Below are 23,155 nucleotides of genomic sequence, written 5' to 3'. Positions count from 1 at the left end.
AATCCTCATAGCTTCTCTCCAGCTTCTAGTTCCAGGGGAGATGGACCTGCTGGAAGACTGACCTTCACATGAGTAGGAGTGCTACTCCTACTCAAGGTAAGAAATATCTTGATTATATAAGGCCTCTCCTTCAAAAGTCACTAGTATGCCCATGCATGCATTATTTTCCTATTTTTATCCTCTGAGAGTATTGTGATTTTGGAGATAAGATCTAATAAAAAAATAATGAGGCCTCTTTCTCTATCAGAATTCTTTTTTAGCACCCACAGTTAATTACCAAGGCCCAGAAGTAAAAACTGCTGTATTATCTAAGTGAGGAAATTAATAAAAAGTCGTAGTTAAGACGCCTTTAAGTGGGAGCTATTTAAGAAGCATTAGATAAGATCTCGTAGCTTTTATGAGACTACCTAGTCAAGTGTGCTTCAAATTCTTATATCATTATTTCTTAATCCACACAACAGCTGAACACCCACATTGCTATTACGAAGTACACTCAGATTCTGTGCTTACCTTGTATTTTGAAGTATCCCAGTTGTGGACTACGCGTGCGGGGATGAGAAAACTGTCGTCCACATGGCAGCTGCTGCAGTAATACCACCCACTGTAATTGCACACCTTGGCTTTCCCACTGGAAAGGCCTATGGATCGCTGGCATCCTGTCCAAGGCAAAAGGACAAGTCTATGATTAGTGTTGTACTTTTAACACCACAGAACAAGGTTACACAACCCTCCAACAAAAGTCCGCAACAGGAAAAAAAAAAAACCTTCAGAGAATACATGTATATATGTCCTCTCTTCCTAGCCTGAGAGCCTCCACCCCTCACCTCCTCAGGGCTGCCATAGCCGGCACCTGACTGGTTCCATTTCTGGTCTCTTCTGTGTCTTCTGCATACAGCTGTCAGAGATCAGCCTCTCTACAACCCCACTACTGGCACCTCACTTCTTCCTCATTAAACCCTTACTTCCACCACCAGACATTTTGCTGGGGACTTCCCATAAAGGAGCTTATTTAACAAGTACAATATCTCTGTGAGATGGTTTTAGCCAAGTTAAGAATTTTGTCTGAAGTCACCAAGCCAGTAAGAGGTGGAGTTTGGATTTGGTTCTAAGCTTGTCTGAGTTTAAAGATTCCAAAAACTGATATGTGGCCTTCCTGTACTTACATAGTCAATGAAAGAAATTTGTCCCCCGATTGGCCCCATATCACCTTTCCAACTACCTACTCCTACTACTCTCCAATGGGAATATAACCTCTTTATTGCAATCAGAGAACTCTCCTCGCTATTCCCCAAATAGTGTGCTCACTCCATCCTCCACACATTGGCGTATATTGCTTCTCCGTACACAACACCCTCTTCTCTGATCTCCACGTTGCCAAATCCTGCCCATTACTCAAGACCAGTGGCTGCCTGCAAATCACTGCTAAGGCCCTTTTCATGTCCGAGGAAATCCATGATTCTGTGAGCACTGTTTTGGGACTCTCAGCGGAACTGGTAATAGTCTCGGCCCTGTCACAAAGAAGCCATGCCTTTTCTTTAGGTAGGAGGAACTACCTTCTCTTGGTGAGTACAGAAATTCTATCTTAACCCAAAGGACAAAATCCTGGCAGCCCAGAACAGGTAATCATGATTATACAAACAGCAACATTATCCTGGCATTTCTAATCTACTGCTTTCATTTCAGAAATCCATTTCTGGATTCATGGCTAGACCAAGAACCGCACTGGTCAAAGAAATCTCACATTAAGCCTATTTCACAATAAGGGCATAAAACGAATTAATCATCACCATCATCATCAGCCTCATCACCACTACCATCAGGGTTGCACCTCATTGCCATTAAAGGAGCTCCCAACAGTTTATTTAACAAACTGCTAACCCAAGAAAAAACTGATTCACATGAACTCCATGAATGAAAATATCACAAAACCCAAAGGACTTTCGTTTTCATCACAAATAAAATGGTATCGGTAATCAAGCAGTTTCACAGTGCATTCTCCAGGAAGAGAATTAGATCCTATTGCTTTAAAGACAAGAGGTACTAAAAGACAGTAAGTGCGTGCATCAGTATTATGCTTCAAAAGCTGCATACCATTCCTTCCTAGAATGGTTATTTCTTTACTACTGAGTAGCAGCAAAATCAGAACAAGCTCCTGTTTTTCAGATGGGCTGAGCAAGGAGATGTGTGCGACAGATACAGACGAAGTGAACACACAAGTGGCTGCGGCTGCAGAGAGGAGGTGCCATTGCAATGCCCGGGCTCTGGGCACTGGAATGCTCTTTGCGGCACTCACGGACCGCACTATTGCTCATCTGGCATTTGGCACATACTTCCTGAAACTACTGTGCCTTTTTATGTGCTTGTCCAGCAAGAACCACACTATAAACTCCTCAGAGCAGTTTCTTATCCTCGGTACTTAACACAGAGCTTTACATACAGCAGATCATCAGTAACTGCTTATGCAGAAAGGATGATAAACTGAATATTACCTGACACACATACACCTGCATTTAAAGAGATTTTAATTTCTCATAGCTCTTTTAGAACTGATCCCCCTAACCTGGTCACCTGCCTCTTAAAACAGCATTTTTTTGTTAACAACCCTGTGGAAAATATGTTGTCCATTCTAAGAATTATACATCGTTCATGTGTTCACACATGGACTGTGGAGCAGAATTCAGTGGAACTTGACACATCCTAGACACTGGTATATTGCTGTTTCCAAAAATTCGCTGATGGTCAAATTGACTTAACACTGAAATGACAATGAATGAAACTCAATCTTTCCTAATGATTTAGAAAGTGATCATGGTCCTGCAGGAATTCCAGATCATCACTATAGTTTAAACTCTCATCACAGAACACAGCAAAAATAAATTTGGGTCACTTTAGTTTTTTGGTTTTTTGAAGTTTAGATGTAACTAACATTAATAAGCATTTGCTGGATATTTATATATGCTTTAGTAGGTACTACTGGGTTTATCAGTCTATACTTTTTTTAATGACTTTATTATAATTTTTTAAATGCAATGTACATAAGCAATATTAAAATACACAAATATGCATTTTAAGAAAGTACATGGCCTAAAAACGTGTACATCAATACAGGTCCAAAGCCTAACATGCTGGGGGTTCAACTACATGAGCTAACTAAATGAGCTAAGCATTCTCACCACTGCGCACTAGTCTCGAGGCTCATCAAAGACAGAAGGGCTGAGAGAGAGTGGCTAGGGCTCACTCAGGTTTTAGGTTAGACAGAAGCAACAGCACATAAACCCCTAGTTCCTGGGTGTCTTTACCTTCATACCTTATTTAGAACTATGCTCTCCTACTTTCCGTGCTGAAATCACCCCTAATGACCCAGAAGTAGGTCTGAACCTATCTGCGTGCTTAGGACTGTTTGGGATACATGGTGTACAGACAAGCACAAGTCCAGACTTAGAAAGCCCATTTTTGCCTAGGACAGACTGTGAACTTGACTCATCAAACTCTCTAGCCCTGCTTTCTTCACTGCAAATAAAGGGGCCAGCCTAAATCAGCGGCTTGCCAAATTCAGTCAGTGTCAGAATTTGACATGTTTGTTGATCTTTGAGATGTTTGTGAAAAATGTAGACCCCGTCCCCACCCCAACTCCCACCCGTAAGACTTTGAGTCTGTAGATCTGGATTAGGGCCCAGGAACCTCTATTTCCCCCCAACCAGCCAACTACCACCAGAGACCTTGGTGGGGAAAAGCTAAGGATGGCTCCCTGGTTTCTAGGTGGCTGCAAAGGTCCCTCCAAGCTTGAAAATTCCAATTCTATTCAAGTGCAGAGGGTGTGCAGCCCCTCAAATGAAAGGCTCGTAATGTGTCACATAGTATACTCTCTAGGCTTCCAAAACCATCATTTCAGGTTCTTAGTCAATTTCTCCAAATCGGCTACGTAGAAACAACCTGAGTTCATTTTACCAATATTTTCCCACAGCATTCACTCTCTCCACTGAGAAGCATCTTACTTGGTTTAGAATTAAAACTTTTAATCTCCAAATCCAATGTAGTATTTGTTACTGAAAGAACAAAGGATGGTCAAAAAAGATCAGAGGCTAGTGGCCCAATACAGATTCATTTTCTAAAAAATACCACTTACCATTTACTTGAAGAAGGAAACACATATATTTTTCAATTAACTGTAAGATTTCCTTCTTTAATATCATACTAGCAAATTATAGACTAAAAATGTCTGAATCAATTCCCCCTAAAGATATATGACCTGGATTTTACTTTATCATTGTGATGTTTTCAACAGGGCAAAAAATGTGTTTTCTTATTAACGACTATTAGAAAAACACATTTTTTGAAGGGCGCCAAAGTTGGACTCTGACAAGAGACATTATGGGGAGAAAAACAGATCTGCAAAGCAGAGACAAAAAATAATTAATTGAAATAACTAATTAGAGCTTATTTACATATTATATTTTTATGTGCTTTCAAACAGACTTTTGAATAATGCTTCCAAATTAAGGGGTATTTATAGTAGGGAACCCTCCACATATTGGATCAAAGCAAATACATTCTTTCCAGTCTCTTTTTGAAACTTTTCAGAGGGTGTTCAATTCATAGGAACAAAAAACTATCTCACAAGAGAACTCACTGGCCTTTTTTTTTTTTTATTGCTTCCCACCCCACTTCAAATCTTTAATGAACACATGCTCTGAAGAGCTTAGCTTCCCCTCTGGTACTCTTTTGGAAACAAATGTTACCATTTAACTGAAATCCTATTTGCTGCATGTACAGTCCATTTCCCAAATGGCCTTTCACTAAAGAGGACCAAAAGAATCTGTTGCCAGGGCTTGAAGCAGAAATTTTGGCATAATTCTCCACAAAGGCACAATCTTTCTTCTTACAAGTTCACCTAGTTAGCTCAATTGGCTGCAATGTGGTGTTACTGAAGCCGAGCTCTTGAGGAGAAGCCAATCACCTTCTCACTACTTCATGGCTACCAAATCAGCCCTCCTTCCCCTGACCAGCAGCTGGAAAATTCACGGGCATAAAAAAAAAGTGAGGTGGACTGTGGCTAGATCCAGGTGAATCTCCCTGAGGAAAGAACTCACACAATGCTTTCTAAGTGTGGTCAGCCACACTACCTCCTTTACCTAATTTGGTAAAGTAAATTTGGTATTTTGTATTTGGAAGGTAGAAATGCTCTAAGAAAAAAAAAAAGGCAAATAAAAAGAAAGAAGAGAAGGGGTCTTTATACAAAAGGGACGAACAGAGGTAAGAGTGAGAGGATACCTTTTTATTTTCTCTGTTAAAAGAGAAAAATAAAACTGGCACGGTGGAGGGAGACGTGCCCATAGGAAGGGCAAAAGGACGGCCCTTGCCCCCTCACCCCTTCGGTCCAGTGCCCTGGTGTGGGACAATGACCTGTGCTAAGCACTTTGTAAAGTGGGGCTTAAAGGCCTGGACTTTTTTTTTTTTTTCAAAGATTTTATTTATTTATTTGAGAGAAAGAATGAGAGAGAGAGAGAGAGCACACGAGAGGGGAGAGGGTCAGAGGGAGAAGCAGACTCCCCGCCGAGCAGGGAGCCCGATGCGGGACTCGATCCCGGGACTCCAGGATCATGACCCGAGCCGAAGGCAGTCGCTTAACCAACTGAGCCACCCAGGCGCCCAAAGGCCTGGACTTTTATCCGAAGCTCTACAGACCAGATTTTCCAAAATGAAGGAAAACAGAAATGGGGGAGGGTGGTTTCAATGACTTGCTATTTTATAAGAATCAGCAGGAAAAAGGTCATACAGAACTCCGCTTTCCCAGCTTACAGTCTATAACCATTGACTGCTGATTGAAAATACAGATAGCACCCGGCAATCCCATGCATCTGTCTCTTGCTTCAACAGTGTTTGCATGAAACGGACCTGGGGACCCTCTTCCAACCTCCAACCAACCCCCAACCTCCTTCCCAGTTGCAACCTCTAAGACCATCTTTTCTTGGCCATCCTCTGCCTCTGGGACCAGCTAACACTGTTTTTTGTGGTTAGCTCCTTACTGCCCACCAACCTTGAGCTCCTAGATTCAACAGAATTATTCCACCAAAGTGGAGGCTGCTGTCAACTGCTGGGATGACCTAACATCTGCAGGCTTTCTACACCTACCTCTCTCTGGGCTTCTATTTTTTGCTGCAACGCTGTGGCTCTGGAAGGCATGGGCCAGCTCTTCTGCCAGGTGACCCAGGGGAAGCATGAGGGTGCCCAGTGTCTCTTGAAGATGCAAAACCAGGGCAGAGGCTGCATCCTCTTCCAGAACATGCAAATGCCCTCCCAAGATGGTGAGGGAAAGCCTTGTATGCATGGAAGCTGCCATGGCCCTGAAGAAGAACTGAACCGGACCCTTTAGGATTGGCATGCCCCAGGTTCTGCCCACACAGACCTCCATCTCTGTGACTTCCTGGAAAGCCACTTCCTAGATGAGGAGGTGAAACTCATCAAGAAGATGGCGACCACCTGACTAACTTCCGCAGGCTGGGCTAGACTAGTATCTCCTGTGAAGGCTCACCCTCAAGCAGGACTAGGAGCCTCTGGAGCCCAGTGGACTTTGAGGGGTTCCTCTATATTCCCCAGGTGTCAGGGCATCTCCTCCCTGCAGCCACTAAGCAGTTTTTTAACACCCTGAAGCCCTCTCCCCAGCTGTGGACCAAACAGAAACAATAATGTTTTTACAGAAGAAACAAAACAAAACAAAATATAAAGCCTGTCTATGCTGGATAAATGCTATAATATTTGTTTAATCTTCATAGAATGTTATTAAGATTATAAATCATATTACCAAGTAGATTCCAACTCAAGTTGAGAGGTGTCAAGATTCATTGGTTTTCAGGTAAACAATGATTGAGAGACTAAAGTCAATATTTAGTCAAAATTTATCTTGAAAGGCAATAAATCTTGATTTTTGCCAAGGCAAGTAAGTAAATATGTGCACTGTTCTAGAGATTCTGACTGCTTTTCTGTCTACTAAATAGCTACATTCAGTTAAAAGTATCCATGACACAGATTCTCACTTCCAAAGACATGGTTTGGAAGATGTTGATGATAAGGTGTTTCAGTACCAGTATTATGGTAATGTAAGGTCAGAGAAGGTTAACAATGAAATGTTATTTCACCATCTAGTATATTTAAATCACTCTAAACTTGGTATTTTTTTCATACTTGTTTTCTTCTTAATAGTCTATGACTAAATTTTCTCATTAACTTCTGTGCCTGTCTGCTCTTTACCCAAAGACTCTCAAGAAAACAGTATGCAATTTTAAATGGGAGTAATAAATAGATAGGTAAATGGATAAACAAATACTTACACAGTGCTTACTATATGCCTGGCACGGTTATAAGTACTTTACATACACACACATTTATTTAATACTCATCAATTCTATAAGGTAGGTATTATCCCCATTTTACAGATGAAGAAACTGAGGCAGAGGGTGATAAAGTAATTCTGTCCATGGTTGTACAGTTAGAAAGAAGACAGAGCTTAATAGAAGTAGCTGATGTGGCACTTGATGAGAAACACTAATATATATATATATATATATATATATATATATGAATTTCCACGTAGCTATCTCCTTGTGGAAAGTATTTAAAAAATGGTCTCTCTGTGTATGGCAATACGATAAGCACAGGAAATAGAAATCAATTATACCAAAGAGCATAAGTTACTTTGTCACTGAATTAGCCTGGGACCTCAGAGCATTAGCATCACCCTGAATATGAAGGGTGAGGGGTACAAGAGTACAAATCTGGAAGGTGGAAAGCAGAAGACAGTAAAAGATAAGCCAAGGAGGAAGCAGTCACTCTAATTGTGGAGACTGGGGAAGGCTGTGTAGGCATAGGTCATTTGAACTGGGCCTTGAAAAAGAAAAGAGATTTTGGAAGACAACAGCTCAGAAAAATAGGGGCATGTTTGGAAAACGTTGACTATTCTAGATGTCTGAAGCTCCCTGTAATGAGAGGGGTGTTAGGAAAAAGGAACTTGGAACCATAAACTGAAGCTAGAACGTAAGAATCCTGAATGCTTAGTGGGAAGAATCCTTACTAACCAATAAGATATAGGATGAGCTAGAGTTGTTTGAAGCAGAACAGGAATCTGAGCTTTGGAAAGATTAATTGACAAGCAAAACAAAAACAAAAACAAAAAATGGAAGGGGAGAGGACCAGTCAATAAGTTATTGTACCAGTCTGGGCTTAAGTAGGCAGTGAGGTTGGGAGCAGAAAGGGGAAAGAGAAAGGGATACCATGGAGATGAACTGCAAACGTTTTGGTAACTGATTAACGTGGAAAGAATTGGAATTGTCAAAGATGCCCATGATGTTGTATGAGAAATCTATCAGTCAGAAGGGGCAGGTGGTTTCAGGGAGAAAATGCTGTTTGTTTGGGGGCATTAAGACCAAAAGACAAGAGTTCAAAAATTTTGAGCTACCAGATCTTCTGATTCCTATAGCTCAGTTGACTGAGATTAATTCCCCTTTACTGTACAAATCTATTTGAATTTGATTTTCTGTTATGTGACTGACAGCATCTGATGTATTTGATACTGAATAATGGCTGGTTGAGGGTTCTCTTTCTATAACCTATTATTTTTACCTAGAGCTACCCATTAAGATGCTAAGGTCTCATTATAAACCATTAGCTGGTACGAAATAATCAATATGCATTTCCGTAGAAGACATTTATTTCTTTATAAAGAAGTGTATAAAGTAGCGAGTAGAAGCCAAGTGAGGAAGAGATGACATAGCGGGTAGGCCTTATTTCTTGACAGCACAGTGGTTCTCAACCAGGGGAGAGTTCTGTCCCAAATGGGGGCATTTACAATATCTGGAGACATTTTTGGTTGTCATAAAAGGGTGAGGGGGGTAGCTACTGTCATCTAGTGGATAGAGGCCAGGGATGTTGTTAAACATCCCTCACTGCACAGGACAGCCCCCACAACAAAGAATTATCTGGCCCCAAATGTCAGGCTTGCCCCTGTTGAGAAACCCTGTGACAGCACAAAGAGGGCAAAATAAGAGGTCTGAGTATGGACGCTACTTAATCACTTTTCTCTGCAAGTGACAGATACATGGTCTATCATGGGAAGGAGGAAAGCCCTCCCGCCAGCTCTACTTTCTTAGCTAAAAGAAATGATTCATGCCACTATGTTAGTTCAGAGAGGCACCATCAAAGAGAGGTCTTATCCACACTGTACCACCATCTCCTAGATTACTGGCCAGTAACGTCGGCTCTTTTCTTCATGAAGTAATCCTTCTGGTGAAACACTTGCGATCAATAACTCTTATTTGGAAAACTGCAGAAAGGGAAAGGGCTGAGCTAACCTGATTATTTTAAACATGAAAGCGGCCGGCGGTGGGAATATTGTCCCTCTGTCACAGTCTACCTCCTGCGGCCAGTTGTCTCTTAAGCACGGGAGTAGCAGTATCCCCCATATTGTACCCCTGCAGCCCCAGAAAGGGAAGGCAGGTCAGCCTCACCATCCTTGTAACAAGGCAGATGCTGGGCTGGGCTGCTTGGAACTTATACCCTGAAAGCGTTGGAGGAAGCTGTCTTATTAAATCAATGGTCTTGGGCCCCTGGGTGGCTCAGTCGGTTAAGCATCTGCCTTAGGCTCAGGTCATGATCCCAGGGTCTGGAGATAAAGTCCCGCATCAGACTCCTCGCTCAGCGGGGAGTCTGCTTCTCCTTCTCCCTTTGCCCTCCCCCCACCCCGCTCATGCTCTTTCTTGCAAATAAACAAAATCTTAAAAAAAAAAATCAACGGTTTTACTGGAATGTTCCTCTGAATGAGTGCCACGCCATATGAGAGAAGCCTGAGACAAAAGGAAAATTCAGTCATACTGATCCTCTCTCTAAAATTTTATATTTTGTTCATCATGGATTTTTTGGCTTTTAAATAATATTACATTAAAAATATTATTTATCTCAATTACTGAGTGGTTGGGGGGGCACCCTCTTAAGTTGTATGCCCAAAGCAATTGCCTCACTCCCCTACCCTAGTCTCCAGCCCTGTACTGAACCCTTTTTTTCCTCACAGAGTCTGCTGTGTACCCCACTGATGTTCTTTCTGCAGTGATTCTCCCTGATATTTAACATTATATTAAACCACCACTAACTCTCTTTTTGTGAGACAGCACTTTATAAAGAAGTGAGGAAAACCTGAGTGAGGAAGAGAAGACATAGTTGGGTAGGCCTTGTTTTCTTCACAGCACAGTGGTTCCACCTTTATTTCGGTGGCTTTGAAAGGTCAAAAACCTCTTACTGGCTTAGAAGTTCAGATTATCTTTATGGTTTCCCTGAGAAGCAAGCTGTCTTTCTTTAGTCTTTTTCTGGAACCTAGGTTTCCTTCCAGCTTGTTTACAGAAGTCTCTGTGTACATCAGCCTCATCCAGCCCTGTCGCTTCTGTGACAAACACTGTCCCACCGGGGGCCCCTCAGACTTCTCTTTCACGTCACTCCCCATTCTGAATGCCTGCTCCTCTTTCCTTATATTTTTCATGAGTCTCATCCCTTTGAACTTTACAGTATCTTTACAACACAACCTTTCCTCTTCTTTGCTAAAACCTCCGAAAAAACCCTGACAGCATCTCTTAGAGTAATTTCTACCTGAGCTATTTTAGTAATGACAACAATTTGATAAAATTAAAGTCATGGGAGTGGATCCAAGTAATACTAGGAACAGTCTCAAAGTGAAAGGATCACTTTCATCAGCTTCCCTTAAACCCGTGCTGGAATTTTTTCATTTTCACCCCAAACCAAATTCTTTATGTTCTAGAAGATTCGGGGACTGCCTCAGTGTACTTTTCCTTGACCCTTTTCCCTATGCCTTTTTTGGTCTTCTTACCAAGCTTTTCTGTCTCTCTAAAAGCACAGATTTGTGACTACCTCCAAAACTAACCTTTTAACTATATGTTTAGTATTTGAAGATAGGCTGCTCGTATCAGGATATTTAGAGCTAGAAGGCAAGACACAAAAAGACATCTGCAAGCAGGAAACTCCTATTCCCTGGTCCTCCAGTTGCCATGTGAAAGGAATTCCCTAGAGTAGTATTCCCAGTGTCTCTCCCCTTTGTTTATCTGGCCTCTTCACAGATGGAGACGTGAGGTACCTGACTGGAAAATTTAGAAGAAACCTGGCATGTTCAGCCCAGCCTTCAGGAAGCAGTTTTTCGGGCCGCCTGGGTGGCTCAGTCGTTGGGCGTCTGCCTTCGGCTCGGGTCATGGTCCCAGGGTCCTGGGATAGAGCCCCGCTTCTCCTGCTCAGCGGGGAGTCTGCTTCTCCCTCTCCCACTCCCCCTGCTTGTGTTCCTGCTCTATCTCTCTCTCTGTCAAATAAATAAATAAAATCTTAAAAAAAAAAAAAAAAGGAAGATTTTCTGTCTCAAGAAGACATGGCCTTTGGGATTCCAGCTGTGACCATGTGAATAAGTCTCTCTAATTTAAGGGTCCATTATATAATAATAAGTGTGACTGATACACAATACATGCTATATTTTGATCTCCATCTTCCTGACCCCTGGCAGCAGAATGAAGAGGTAGGATACATTAACCCTGTAAAGCCCCTATCAGGATGATGGCTCAGACACAGCATCTACCAATGGGAGTGGGAAGGAGAAAGGAAGGCAATCAGGCAACACATGGCACTGGGTGACGGGATCATACAGGAAAGCTGGGCTCAGAGGCTTGCAAGGAAATCCTCTGCATCACCGGGCACCTTTCATTCAGTTAAAATTCTTCATCTTAACAATGGATGAGAAACATCATTTTTCCTAAAGCTTTCCCATCCAATATTAGGCCACAATAAGACTTCCACTCATCCAAGAACCTCTCCCATGTTTTCTGGGGAAAAAAAATGCAGTGATGTACAATATTACTGAATTAAAATTTGGCACTTTTGGTTTGGGTGATATTTTGTAATAGTTGAATCGCACATAGTCAAGGTAGTTTAATCTTCCCTCAAGTTAGACTGTCGAAGATGCTGACCTGCAAGACTAAAAAGGCTGGCCCGAGGCTGTATAATAAATCAGTGGCAGGGCTATAAACAGAAGACCAAGCTCTTCTGCTCCTAATGTATTACTTATCCCACTGAGTCTAGATGCTTCCCAGCCACCAAATCATGGGTATCTATTATTTTGTCTGGTCTCTAAAAGCCTGGGGGTTAAGAACATCTTTATTGATAAGGATGGAGAAAGAAACCAAGACATTCAAACTAAGTGTATCCTTTGTGTCAGAGGTACAGGCTTGGTGATTTGACAGGGAAATGATTTTCAATAAGGCTTTTGATTCAGCCCCACATAATTTACTTACCTCACTGAAAAAATGCTTAGCAAGATACAATCCTTGGTATATTGATACATACCTTGTCAGAATGTGATTTTCAGCACAGTGACTATACTCAACAATATTCTATTGTATACCTGAAAGTTTCTAAGAGAGTAGATCTTAAAAAGTCTCACCACACACACCCACAAAAGGTAACTATGTGAGGTGACGAATGTGTTAACTAACCTTATTGTGGTAATCACTTTTTGCAATATATATGCATATCAAATTACCAGGTTGTACAACTTAAATTTACACGTAATATGCCAGTTCTATCTCAAAAAAGCAGGGGGAGGGGAAATGAATAAGTTCTGGGGATCTAATGTACAGCACGGTGACCATAGTTAAGAATACTGTACTGCAGGGGCTCCTGGGTGGCTCAGTCAGTTAAGCATCTGCCTTCGGCTCAGGTCATGACGCTGGCCAGGGTCCTGGGATCGAGCCCCACATCAGACTCCTTGCACAGTGGGGAGCCTACTTCTTCCTCTGCCTGCCGTTCCTCCTGCTTGTGCTCTCTCTCTGATAAATAAATAAGTAAATAAATCTTAAAAAAAATACTGTATTGTATACTTGACAGTTGAAAAGAGAGTAAATCTTAAATGTTCCCACAACAACAAAAAATTTTAATTATGTGAGGTGATGGATATCTTTACTAACCTTAATTGTGGCAACCATTTTAAAATGTGTATCAAATCATCACAATGTAGGCCATAAACTTACACATGTTATTTGTCAATTATATCTCAATAAAGCTGGGGGAAAGAAAAAAAGAATGTGATTTTCAATCTTTTGGAAATTCACACAAGCCTACCTGTCTTGGTTTTGGAATCCTAGTTCCCTCCAAAAGTGGTATGTAACACACACTACATTAGCTAAAGCTAATAAATGAAATTAATTTTGCTGGTCACCTTTATAGCAACTATTTAAAAAGAAACACTATTTTAAGCCAGGATTTGAGAGTATATCTGGGTTAGAGAGTGGGATCACAAAGTCACTGGATGTGCCCTCATCCCACCACCCTGAGCTGCAGCCCTCTGAGGGCTCTAGCCAGGCTGGACAGACCACAGCCAGCCAGTTTCCTCGCTGCTTCTGAAGCTGCTTGGTCCCAGGAAGACCCGGGAAGATATCACTAGAAATCTCCCCTCCCGAGTGAGTGCATCAGTGCTGGAAGGCGCCCACAAGCAGCGGACTGGAAATGAGAGAACAAGGTAAACAGGCCAAGGCCTCCTCCTTCTCTGAGGGGCAGCCACATATATCACTTCTCCTCCTTTCATCCAGATCCTATTTTTGCTGTTCGTACTGTTGTATAATAAAGAATTGTCTCATCTTTCTCCCTCATTCCTGGCAGGGAGTTTCCAACACTCTTGGAATTTCCTGAGTGATACAAGGGTCTTTATTATTCTTGAGCCTCTTAGATCACAACTGACTTTATGCTAATGAGGTGACTCATGGTGGGCCACCAAATAGCTTCGGATAGAGGGTGGTCACTAGAAAGGACCAACCACTTGATTAGAGGGTTTAGACTTTGAGCCAGCTTGACCTCTAGGGAAGGAATGGGGGCAGGGATGCCTGGGTGGCTCAGTCAGTTGAGCATCTGCCTTCGGCTCAGGTCATGATCCCAGGGTCCTGGGATCGAGTCCTGCATTGGGCTCCTTGCTCAGCAGGGAGTCTGCTTCTCCCTCTGTCTGCCACTTCCCCTGCTTGTGCTCTCTCTGACAAAAAAAAAATAAAATCTTAAAATAAAAGGAAGGGGGATGGAGGCTGCAGACTGAGTTCAATCACAAGGTCAATAATTCAATCAAGCGTGCCTATATAATGAAACCCTAATAAAAACCCTGGACACTCAAACTCTGTGGAACTTCCTGGTTGGTGAATACACTGATGTGCTGGGAGGGTGACATGACCTGATTCCATACGCAAAGAACACAGAAGCTCTGCATTTGGAACCCTCCCAGACCTTGCCTTCTGAGTCTCTTCATTTGGCTGTTCCTGATTTGTATCTTTCCTAATAAAACAGTAATTATGAGTATAGCGCTTTCCGAAGTAGTGAGTTGTTCCAGCAAATTATTAACCTGAGAGGGTTGTGGGAACCCTCAAATTTATAGCTAGTCAGCCAGAGTGCGGGTGGCCTGGGGACGCCCTGAACTTGTGGCTGGCATCTGCAGTTGGAGCAGTCTTGTGAGGGATCAAGCCTTTAACTCATGGGGTTTGTGCTGTGGGTAGTTAGCGCCGAAACTGAACTGCAGTACACCAGTTGGAGTTGAAACAATATGTGCACATGAGAGGAAACTCTGATGGTACAGTGCCTGGAGTAGGGGTTTGCACCATGTGTTTGAGGAATCCTAGTCCTGCAAAGAGAAGCTCAACTAACTTTAGAAATGTCGCATATTTATACTTCTTATCAGTATAATAAAGGCTCTAAAAGGTTACATAGTTAAAAAAATTTTTTTTCAAGTTTTATTTATTTAAGTAATCTCTACACCCAACGTGGGGCTTGAACTCATGACCCCAAGATCAACAGTCACACGTTCTTCTGACTGAGCCAGCCAGGCACTCCGCATAGTCAAAAAATTTTTTTAAAGTTCCTGGAAACCTTCAAGATGATAACTGGCTTTCCAAAAGGGTAAGTTTTGGGTCCATCATTTCTTAATATTATTAAACAACCTAGACGACTAAGTAGAGAACATGTTAATTATATTTGCAGATGACTCCAACCTAGGATTTCTAGAAAAGATGGTGGGAGTGGGGAGGGAGGTCTCAAACAGAGGATGATTAGAACTATTTAGTGCACACCTACCGTGCACCAGATGCAGAGCTAGGGAGACAGCAATGAACAAGACAACACATGCCAACAGAGCATTTGCAGTCAAGTGGAGGAGACAGGTATTAAATAAACAATTACCCAAATGATACTATAATGTCAATTATGGCAAGTGCTAGAGTAAGAGGTACTAAACCAGCATTACAGAGGAGAGCACTAAATGGGTCCTAAGTCAGTCTGGGGGGTTGGTTGGAGAAGGTGTTCTTGAGAAAGTGATGTTGAAGTAGTGACCTGAAGAAAGAGTTGGGGGTAGAGGAGATGGTGGCAACGTACCAGGGAGAGGCAACTGCACGTGCGAAGGCTCTGAGGGGGAAGGAAATGGTGTGTTTGAGGAACAGAGTGAAGTCATCGTGGCTGGCACTTGGTGTGTGGGAGGAAGCGACAAGAAGAGTTGAAGGTGGGGGCACCTGTGTGGCTCAGTTGTTAAGCGTCTGCCTTCGGCTCAGGTCATGATCTCAGGGTCCTGGGATCGAGCCGTGCATTGGGCTCCCTGCTCGGAGGGGAGCCTGGGCTGAGCAGGGAGCCTGCTTCTCCCTCTCCCACTCCCCCCTGCTTGTGTTTCCTCTCTTGCTGTGTCTCTCTCTGTCAAATAAATAAATAAAATCTTAAAAAAAAAAAAGAGTTGAAGGTGAGGCAGTGGGCAGGAGTCAAATCATGCGGGGTCATTTTAGGGATCCTGGTCTTCATGCCAAAAGATGTGTGAAGCCACTGAAGGACTTTAGAGAGGTCTACCAGGGTCAATCTGCATTTTAATAAGATCACATTCACTACGGTCAAGACGAGGTTGGGAAAGGTTAGAATGGAAGCAAGAAGACTGGTTGGGAGGTCACTGTGGTTGTCTAGGTGAAAGACAACTCTGCCGGTAGCAAAGAAATGAGGGAGGTAAAGGCTATCTCAAAATCCAAATACTAAATAGGCTTATCAAGTATAAAATAGAAACTAGGCATAACATTAGGATGTACTAAAAAGGAGGCCAGAATGTGAGTAAAAGACTTGAACTAATCTTTCTTCATTCATATTCACCACCAAGTAGAACCCTATTAGAACACCATGGTAGTCTCCAGAATGTAAGGAAGACATGGAAACCTAGAGATTATCAGCAGATTGATACCTCAATGGTTAAAATGTTGGACATATGTAGAAGAAACAGTTAAAAGAAATGTGCTTACATAACCTAGAAAAAACTGAAGTCTGGCTTGATTCATTCACTAAGAACATTCTATATGTTAGGGCAGTGGTTTCTCAAACTTTGTATGCATGCAAATCAACTGGAAAGTCTGTTAAAATCTCCAGACCCAATCCCAGAGATCCTGAATTCAACAGGTCTAGGGAAGTGTCCTGTCTCCCCTCACCACTCTCCTGATTCTGATGAAAATGGTGCTCTGATCACTCTAAGAAGTGCTGGGGTCCTGCCTTCAAAAAAGTCAGACATACATTATAGGACCATGACAGGATTCCAGGAGACTGGAAGGGGGGTGGGGTCATGCAGGAAGAATGTTCAGTCCTACCTGGGGGATTAGAGTTAAGGTAGGGGTAGGATAGTCAAGGAAGGCCTGTAAAGAAGCCTTTAAGAGTATAAAGGGGCTTTTTCACTACCAAAAGTCTTCAACAAAGCATTATACAAAACTGTACCCAGAACACTGCCTGTCACCCCTGATCTCGAGGCTCACTGCTTTGCAGGCCTGCTCCATTTTGCATCTGAAACATGGAAAGGAGTTTTATGCTCTTCGTTTCTTATTAATGTGATTTAATTAAAACATTTTCTGGGTTAATGTATTTCAAGATATAAGAACCTGCATAAGCAATATGTTGTACAGCTGAAACTAAGATAACATTGTATGTCAACTATAGTTCAATTAAAAAACAAAACAAAACCTGCATATAGTCATATTTTCTACCACTAAAATTAACTTTTCATTTACCCCCACACCTCAATTTCTGGAACTGTATGTGGCCCATGTTTGTTGAATGAATGAATGATTAGATGAAAATAATATGGCAAGAAATAAGTTGGTATTACTCTATTACTAAGTTTCCTTATCTAGGGATGCATTTACTCATTTCACTTATGTATGTTTCTGCTTTTAGGCAGTATAATGAATTTTAGAAAACCTCTCAAGTAGCTCTTATGTTTAGAGGAGTCCAAGAAAAGCTTAGTTTTTCCAGTAACTCAGCTGGAAATTAAGAATATTGACCTACCCCTAGGTAGGATATCCCCAGCCTATCCTAAAACCATACTTAGACCAATTTCTGTCCCAATGCAGGGTCAGTAAATAGAAACTATTAACTCAATGCAGAGTCCAATAGTACATTATCACTTACTTTAGAAGTTTAGCTGGAAATGAACACATGATGAGAACAATGTTAACCATAAAGGAAGCTACAAAAAGGGACAAGAACTTTCCAGACCAAAGTATAGCAACAAAGACTGGGAGAAATGAACAGCTTTTTTTTTAAAAAAAAAGACAGCACAGCTATGGCCTATGAAGTTCAGGAAGGTCTATCAAAAGATCCATATCTTCTGAAATTCAAAATGATTTTATTCTTCTGAAACATATCAAAGACCAACATGTGACTTCTATGATGAGATACCAGGAATAAATCAAAAAGCAAATTTATAACCTATAAAATCAAACAGCCTACTTATATAAAGTGATCAAATCTCTCTGAATTTTAGAATGTGAAATAGTTCAAAACCCAAATCTTCTTCCTTAGTCATTTTACTACTTCAGTGTGTATTCAGATTCTTAATGTACATTTATTTTTATTTAAAATCATTTCCTAGACCAAAACATTAAGACTACAAAAAAGGGTAAAAAGCACATTTATCCAATGATAAACATCAGAATCAGGAAAAAGATACCCATCTCCTGTCTTCTTCGTCAAGTGATATTTCCACTGGTTTAAAATATCTTCCTCAAAGGAAAAAGGTATTGCTTATTAAATGAGGTTTAAATGAAGGGACCACATTAATCTAATTTTCTCTAATCTTCTATAGACATTCAAAGAACCACAGAATGAGAGATAAAAGGGACCATATAGAGCAAGGTCGTTCCCTCTAAAATATCCCAGACAGATGGAAGTGTTGGAAGGAAATTCAAAGACCTTTGAGTTCAACTGTGTGCTATAATTACTCATTTGTCTGGCCTCCAATTTTCAGTTTCTGTGAGGGCAAATAATGGGATTAGTCTGTTCATTATGCATCAAGCATAGTGCTTAGAACATAGTAGGGCTTCCACAAGCAGAAGGGCCAAGTTAATGAATCTCTTCACCCTGCAGATGAGAAAACTGTAGCTCAGACAAGTTAAGTGTCTTGCCTTGAGGTCACAATTCCAGTTCTTCCAGTTTGATATTGGCCAGGGCTCTGGACACTCTACCGATTTTCACCTATGGCCATCAAATCCTAAATAAAGGACATCCATTCCAATCTGGAAATATCTCTTCCCTTGGTCTGTTGGAGTTACCCAGAGAAGTCTATTTTCTCTTCTTAGTGGCAGCCTTCAAAAATACGGGGACAACACTTGTATCCTTCCTATTCTAGGTGACACATGCACGGCATGGTTCACTATCCTATCACATGTCAATAAATGTAGTTGTTTGTTCTTCAAGAGCAACTGCTGTAAATGAAATTGCCAGATGTGATCTGGCCAGGGCAGAACACAATGAGGATATAATCTCTTCTTTCTGGACTTGTTTCATGAATGCTTTTGAAGTCAACACAGCAGCATAGATTCTGGTTTCCGGCTGCTTCATTTGTACACCCACCTGAGCTGCTAGATCAAGTATCCCGTGCCTTCCATTTTTGCAGTTAATTTTCCAAATATAAGCATGGGACTATCTATTTATCCCTACTAAAGTCATATCTTGTTTGGTCCATTCCTCTAGCTTATGTTTAAGAATCTGGATTCTGTCATTTAACATATTAGTTGCCTAACCTAGTTTTGTGTGAGTTGCAAATTTGATTAAGGATGCCTATGTTATCTTTACCCAGGTAATTATCGTTCTATGTAGACAAATAATAAAAGGAGCTAATCCTTTTTAAAAAAGATTTTATTTATTTATTTGAGAAAGAGAGAGAGCACAAGAGGGGGGAGGGTCAGAGGGAGAAGCAGGCTCTCCACTGAGCAGGGAGCCCGATGCAGGACTCGATCCTGGGACTCCTGGATCATGACCTGAGCTGAAGGCAAGTTGCTTAACCAACTGAGCCGCCCAGGTGCCCCAAAGGAGCTAATCCTTATATGCACTTACTATGTGCCAGGCCCTTTTACTTCATTTTATTCTTACTACAAACTTATGAGGTGGATGTGATTATTTTAAAAAATGTAGATGCAGAAAGGTTAAGTAAGTACGCACGGTCACATGGTGAGGGGCCATCTGGAAACCCAGTCTGATTCCAGAGTCCTTGATCTTAACTACTAAATGATGCTCAGTCTTATTATTCTCATGTACCTTTACCAACAACCCTCTAGGCTGATAGGGATCCATTAGTCAACAATCCTTGTACAAAGCTGTCAATCATTCACAAAATGACAGAACTATAATCTCTGAAAACCCATGCTATTCTGTCTTCAGGACTTTGCCAAATATTTTTCTTTTCTCCTTTTAATTTTTTTTTAAACAGAACAAGCCTTTTGATTTTTTTATTACTCAAAAAAGCTTCCTTTCTAAATTCAGCTTTCTAACTCTGTCCTTGTGCCTTCAACAACTTCACAGTTTTCTACTCCACAATAAGGAAAACATGCTTGATCCTGTCATGAACACACTTAGCACACATGGAACCACTGTAGGCCCTGCTGATGTGTTTTTTTCATTTTAGAAATCCTCGTAAGAACTGTATAGCACAAACTTCTCAAAGTCACCCTGGGCACACACCACATGCGGAATTTGGTGCTTTCCCAACCTTCGTGGTATAAAACTAAATGACTCTATTACCAGGGGTTTGGGCTAGCCTCATTGTGTTAGAGGCTGTATTATATACGTCAAATTCTGGACCACTCTGAATACCTATTGATGCCATCCCCAGAAGAGGAAAAAAAAAAAAAAGCCCAGATAATTTTCTGAACATTAAGTGCCATATGACGTGGACCTGACCTAACTGTCTAGTAACCCCTCATTTTCCTTTGTGCATCCTCAATCAGACTATAAAGTCCAGGAGGTCCAGACCATATCTACGCTTCTCTTTTATCTCTCATAGCACCAACTACACAATGAGGACACAACAGAAATTCAAGTTTTATCTTTGATAGATGGGTAGTAAAAGCCAAGGAGATTTCCCCAAGTTTAATTCTATAGGAAATCTCAGGATGAAGTTTGAAATGGTGAAGTGGGAAGAAACACTACTTTAGCTCTTTAGCTTTCAAATTCTCTACAACAGGGATTCTCTAGCATAAGCAGAGAGGGGATGTGCTGGTCTCCAAGCCAGTAGCCACGACAGCCTAGCCCCTTACCTCCCAGTCCCATTCTCCTGCTCATCCCCTTCAAATCCCCATATCCTCTTGAAGGGGATTCTATAAATCTTTGAAGAGCACAGCCTGCATATTACTCCTGATTGCATATCCCAAGGTGCCTGGCAGGGCACGTGTGTAGCACACACGAAGGGCTTAATAAAGGCTTGTAGAAACGAACCCTCCACCAAAACTCCACTTAAAGATTTTACTATCAACAACCCTTCCATGGTCATATTCAAGGTTGGGGAAATAAAACTTAGCCTGTCAGGATGGGGACACACACACACACACACACACACACACACACACACACACACACACTAGATTTCTCCTTTTCTCCTCTGGGAGACAACCACCCAATACACTAAGAAACAAAATGACAGATAATACAAAGAAGGCAACAACAAACTAAAATATTCTCTTCTATCCAAGCTGTTTCTATGTTTTGAGGGGAATATCTAGGTTTTTCTTTATTGTCTTATTCTCCTCCAATTGGCTATCTGCCTATTCCTTAACTCAAATAAATCTTCACCTTACTATCATTCCTAGCAAGTGGAAGACAAATTTGAAAATAGTTCTAAAGACAGAAATTGGAGATATCAAGGAAAGTCAATTGTTTTTATTTCTGTCTCTATTTTCCTCAGCAGATATTGTACTTTGGCTACTAGAGGATCCCCTAATTTTTCACATGAGAATCAAAACAGATTTTGGCTATACTAGAAGTCCCCCTCTGCAACCAAGAGCATAACATACAACACACAAAAAGTGCCTTTTTGGCACTTAAAAAACCTACATCTTTCTTTACCTACACTCATATGCATAATCAGCTCCCAAATTCAATTTCTCTTTTTCTTTTTATTTGATTATGTTATGTTAATCACCATACATTACATCATTAGTTTTTGATGTAGTGATCCATGATTCATTGTTTGTGTATAACACCCAATGCTCCATTCAACACATGCCCTCCTTAATACCCATCACCAGGCTAACCCATCCCCCCACCCCCCTCTCCTATAGAACCCTCAGTTTGTTTCTCAGAGTCCACAGTCTCTCATGGTTCGTCTTTGACCGGAGGGGAAAATGAATCAATTTCTCTTTTTCTTCAGAATTGCTATTCTGTATGATTTACTTTGAGGCCAGTAAGTAACTATGCCCAACTCAGAAATACTGCTTACTTCCAGACTGGCAACTATTTAATGAATAATTAACCACTCCATACTTTCTATCAGGGATGCTTGTATTACCAGGGTAAAGGTATCCTTTATGTCTAAACGATGTCATAAAATAGGCCTTTGCCAGAAAGACGCCCTCATTTATCACGTGAAATGCCATGCGGTATTAACAAGGTCGATACTGTTTGTTTAATATATTTTGCTTTCAAGGGGCTTGAAATGATTTGTTTTCGCAGCTGTAACGGAGTTAAATTAGGGATTTAGCTTCTGCTTAGCTAGTTGAGCATATATAGCCAGCAGCTATTAATTATCTGCTGCTAGTCATCTTCCCACAACTTTCAGCATCCTGGGGGTACTGAGTTACACCACCAGCAGCCAGTCTCCCCTTGAATAACCAATCCCGGCTTTTCAGGAACAGAGGGGAGATGAAATCATTCAAATTGTTATTTCTCACTCCACAACCGCCCTCACCCCAACATGTAAATGTTATTAGAGCACAGATTTTTTTTAAACGTTGAGTAAGCAATTTATGAGAAATATCTTAGCTCAAAGACTAGTTTCAGACATCCATCCTCACAAATGAGAAACTAACAACAAAAAACTTTTGTGACCCTAACGTACCAATGATCAGCGCCTTTTCCCTTTTCTCTCTTCTCACACTGTTCTTTTTTTTTTTTTTTAAGATTTTATTTATTTGACAGAGAGAGCAAGAGAGCACAAGCAGGAGGAGCGGTAGAAGGAGAGGGAGAAGCAGGCTCCCCACTGAGCAGGGAGCCCGATGCGGGGCTCAGTCCCAGGACTTGGGACGGGGATCATGACCTGAGCCGAAGGCAGACACTTAACCATCTGAGCCACCCAGGCGCCCCACCACTGTTCTGTCTTAAATGGAGCAGGGAGAGGAGGAAGTTTGCTTCCAAGATAAACTTGTCAAAAGTCTGCACTACAATTCTAATTCCTCTCTACCTGTTTGTATCAGCTGGGAGCAGCCACCGAAAAGCTCTGGGGGGAAAAAGGCAAGGGGAGAGAAGGAGAGAGAAGGAGAGAGAAGGGGAGAGAAAGGGTGGGGGCAAAGAAAAACTAGAGTGCAATTTAAACAAAAATGAAATCACGCGCGCGCGCACACATGCACACACACACACTCTCAAACGCACAAAGAGAGAAGAAAAAAATGCTTCCCCCCCACCTCAGGTCCTAACAACATACTTCTTTATCAGAGGTTCATTGTCAATCAATTAGCCGAGGCAGCAGGGGTCTGTGAGGTGGGGGCACCCAGGGAAACAATGGGCAGCCCTGTTGTATTACTATTTAATCACTTTTGCTAAATAAATAGAGCAGCACTGAGGTGCTGTCATGTCAAGGGAATTTATA

General features: G+C 41.5%; 1 protein-coding gene across 10 annotated transcripts in view; it reads right to left on the bottom strand.

The window, feature by feature from the left end:
• Positions 1-23,155, bottom strand: part of PLEKHM3 (pleckstrin homology domain containing M3) — a 179,228-nt gene that overhangs the window by 112,518 nt on the left and 43,555 nt on the right. For all 10 annotated transcript variants that reach the window (XR_003212235.2, XR_012374419.1, XM_025892494.2 and 7 more), the window contains exon 4: positions 511-656. Coding sequence is in view for 8 of the 10 variants with exons in the window: in XM_025892494.2 (XP_025748279.1) it covers positions 511-656 (146 nt within the window). In the remaining 2 variants the exon portion in view is untranslated. The remainder of the gene's footprint in view (positions 1-510; positions 657-23,155) is intronic.

Source organism: Callorhinus ursinus, unplaced genomic scaffold (assembly GCF_003265705.2).
Source record: "Callorhinus ursinus isolate GAN/ISIS: 27379988/994484 unplaced genomic scaffold, GSC_fseal_2.0 scaffold2, whole genome shotgun sequence".
Classification (NCBI taxonomy): domain Eukaryota; kingdom Metazoa; phylum Chordata; class Mammalia; order Carnivora; family Otariidae; genus Callorhinus; species Callorhinus ursinus.
This window is presented reverse-complemented; position numbering and strand designations above follow the sequence as displayed.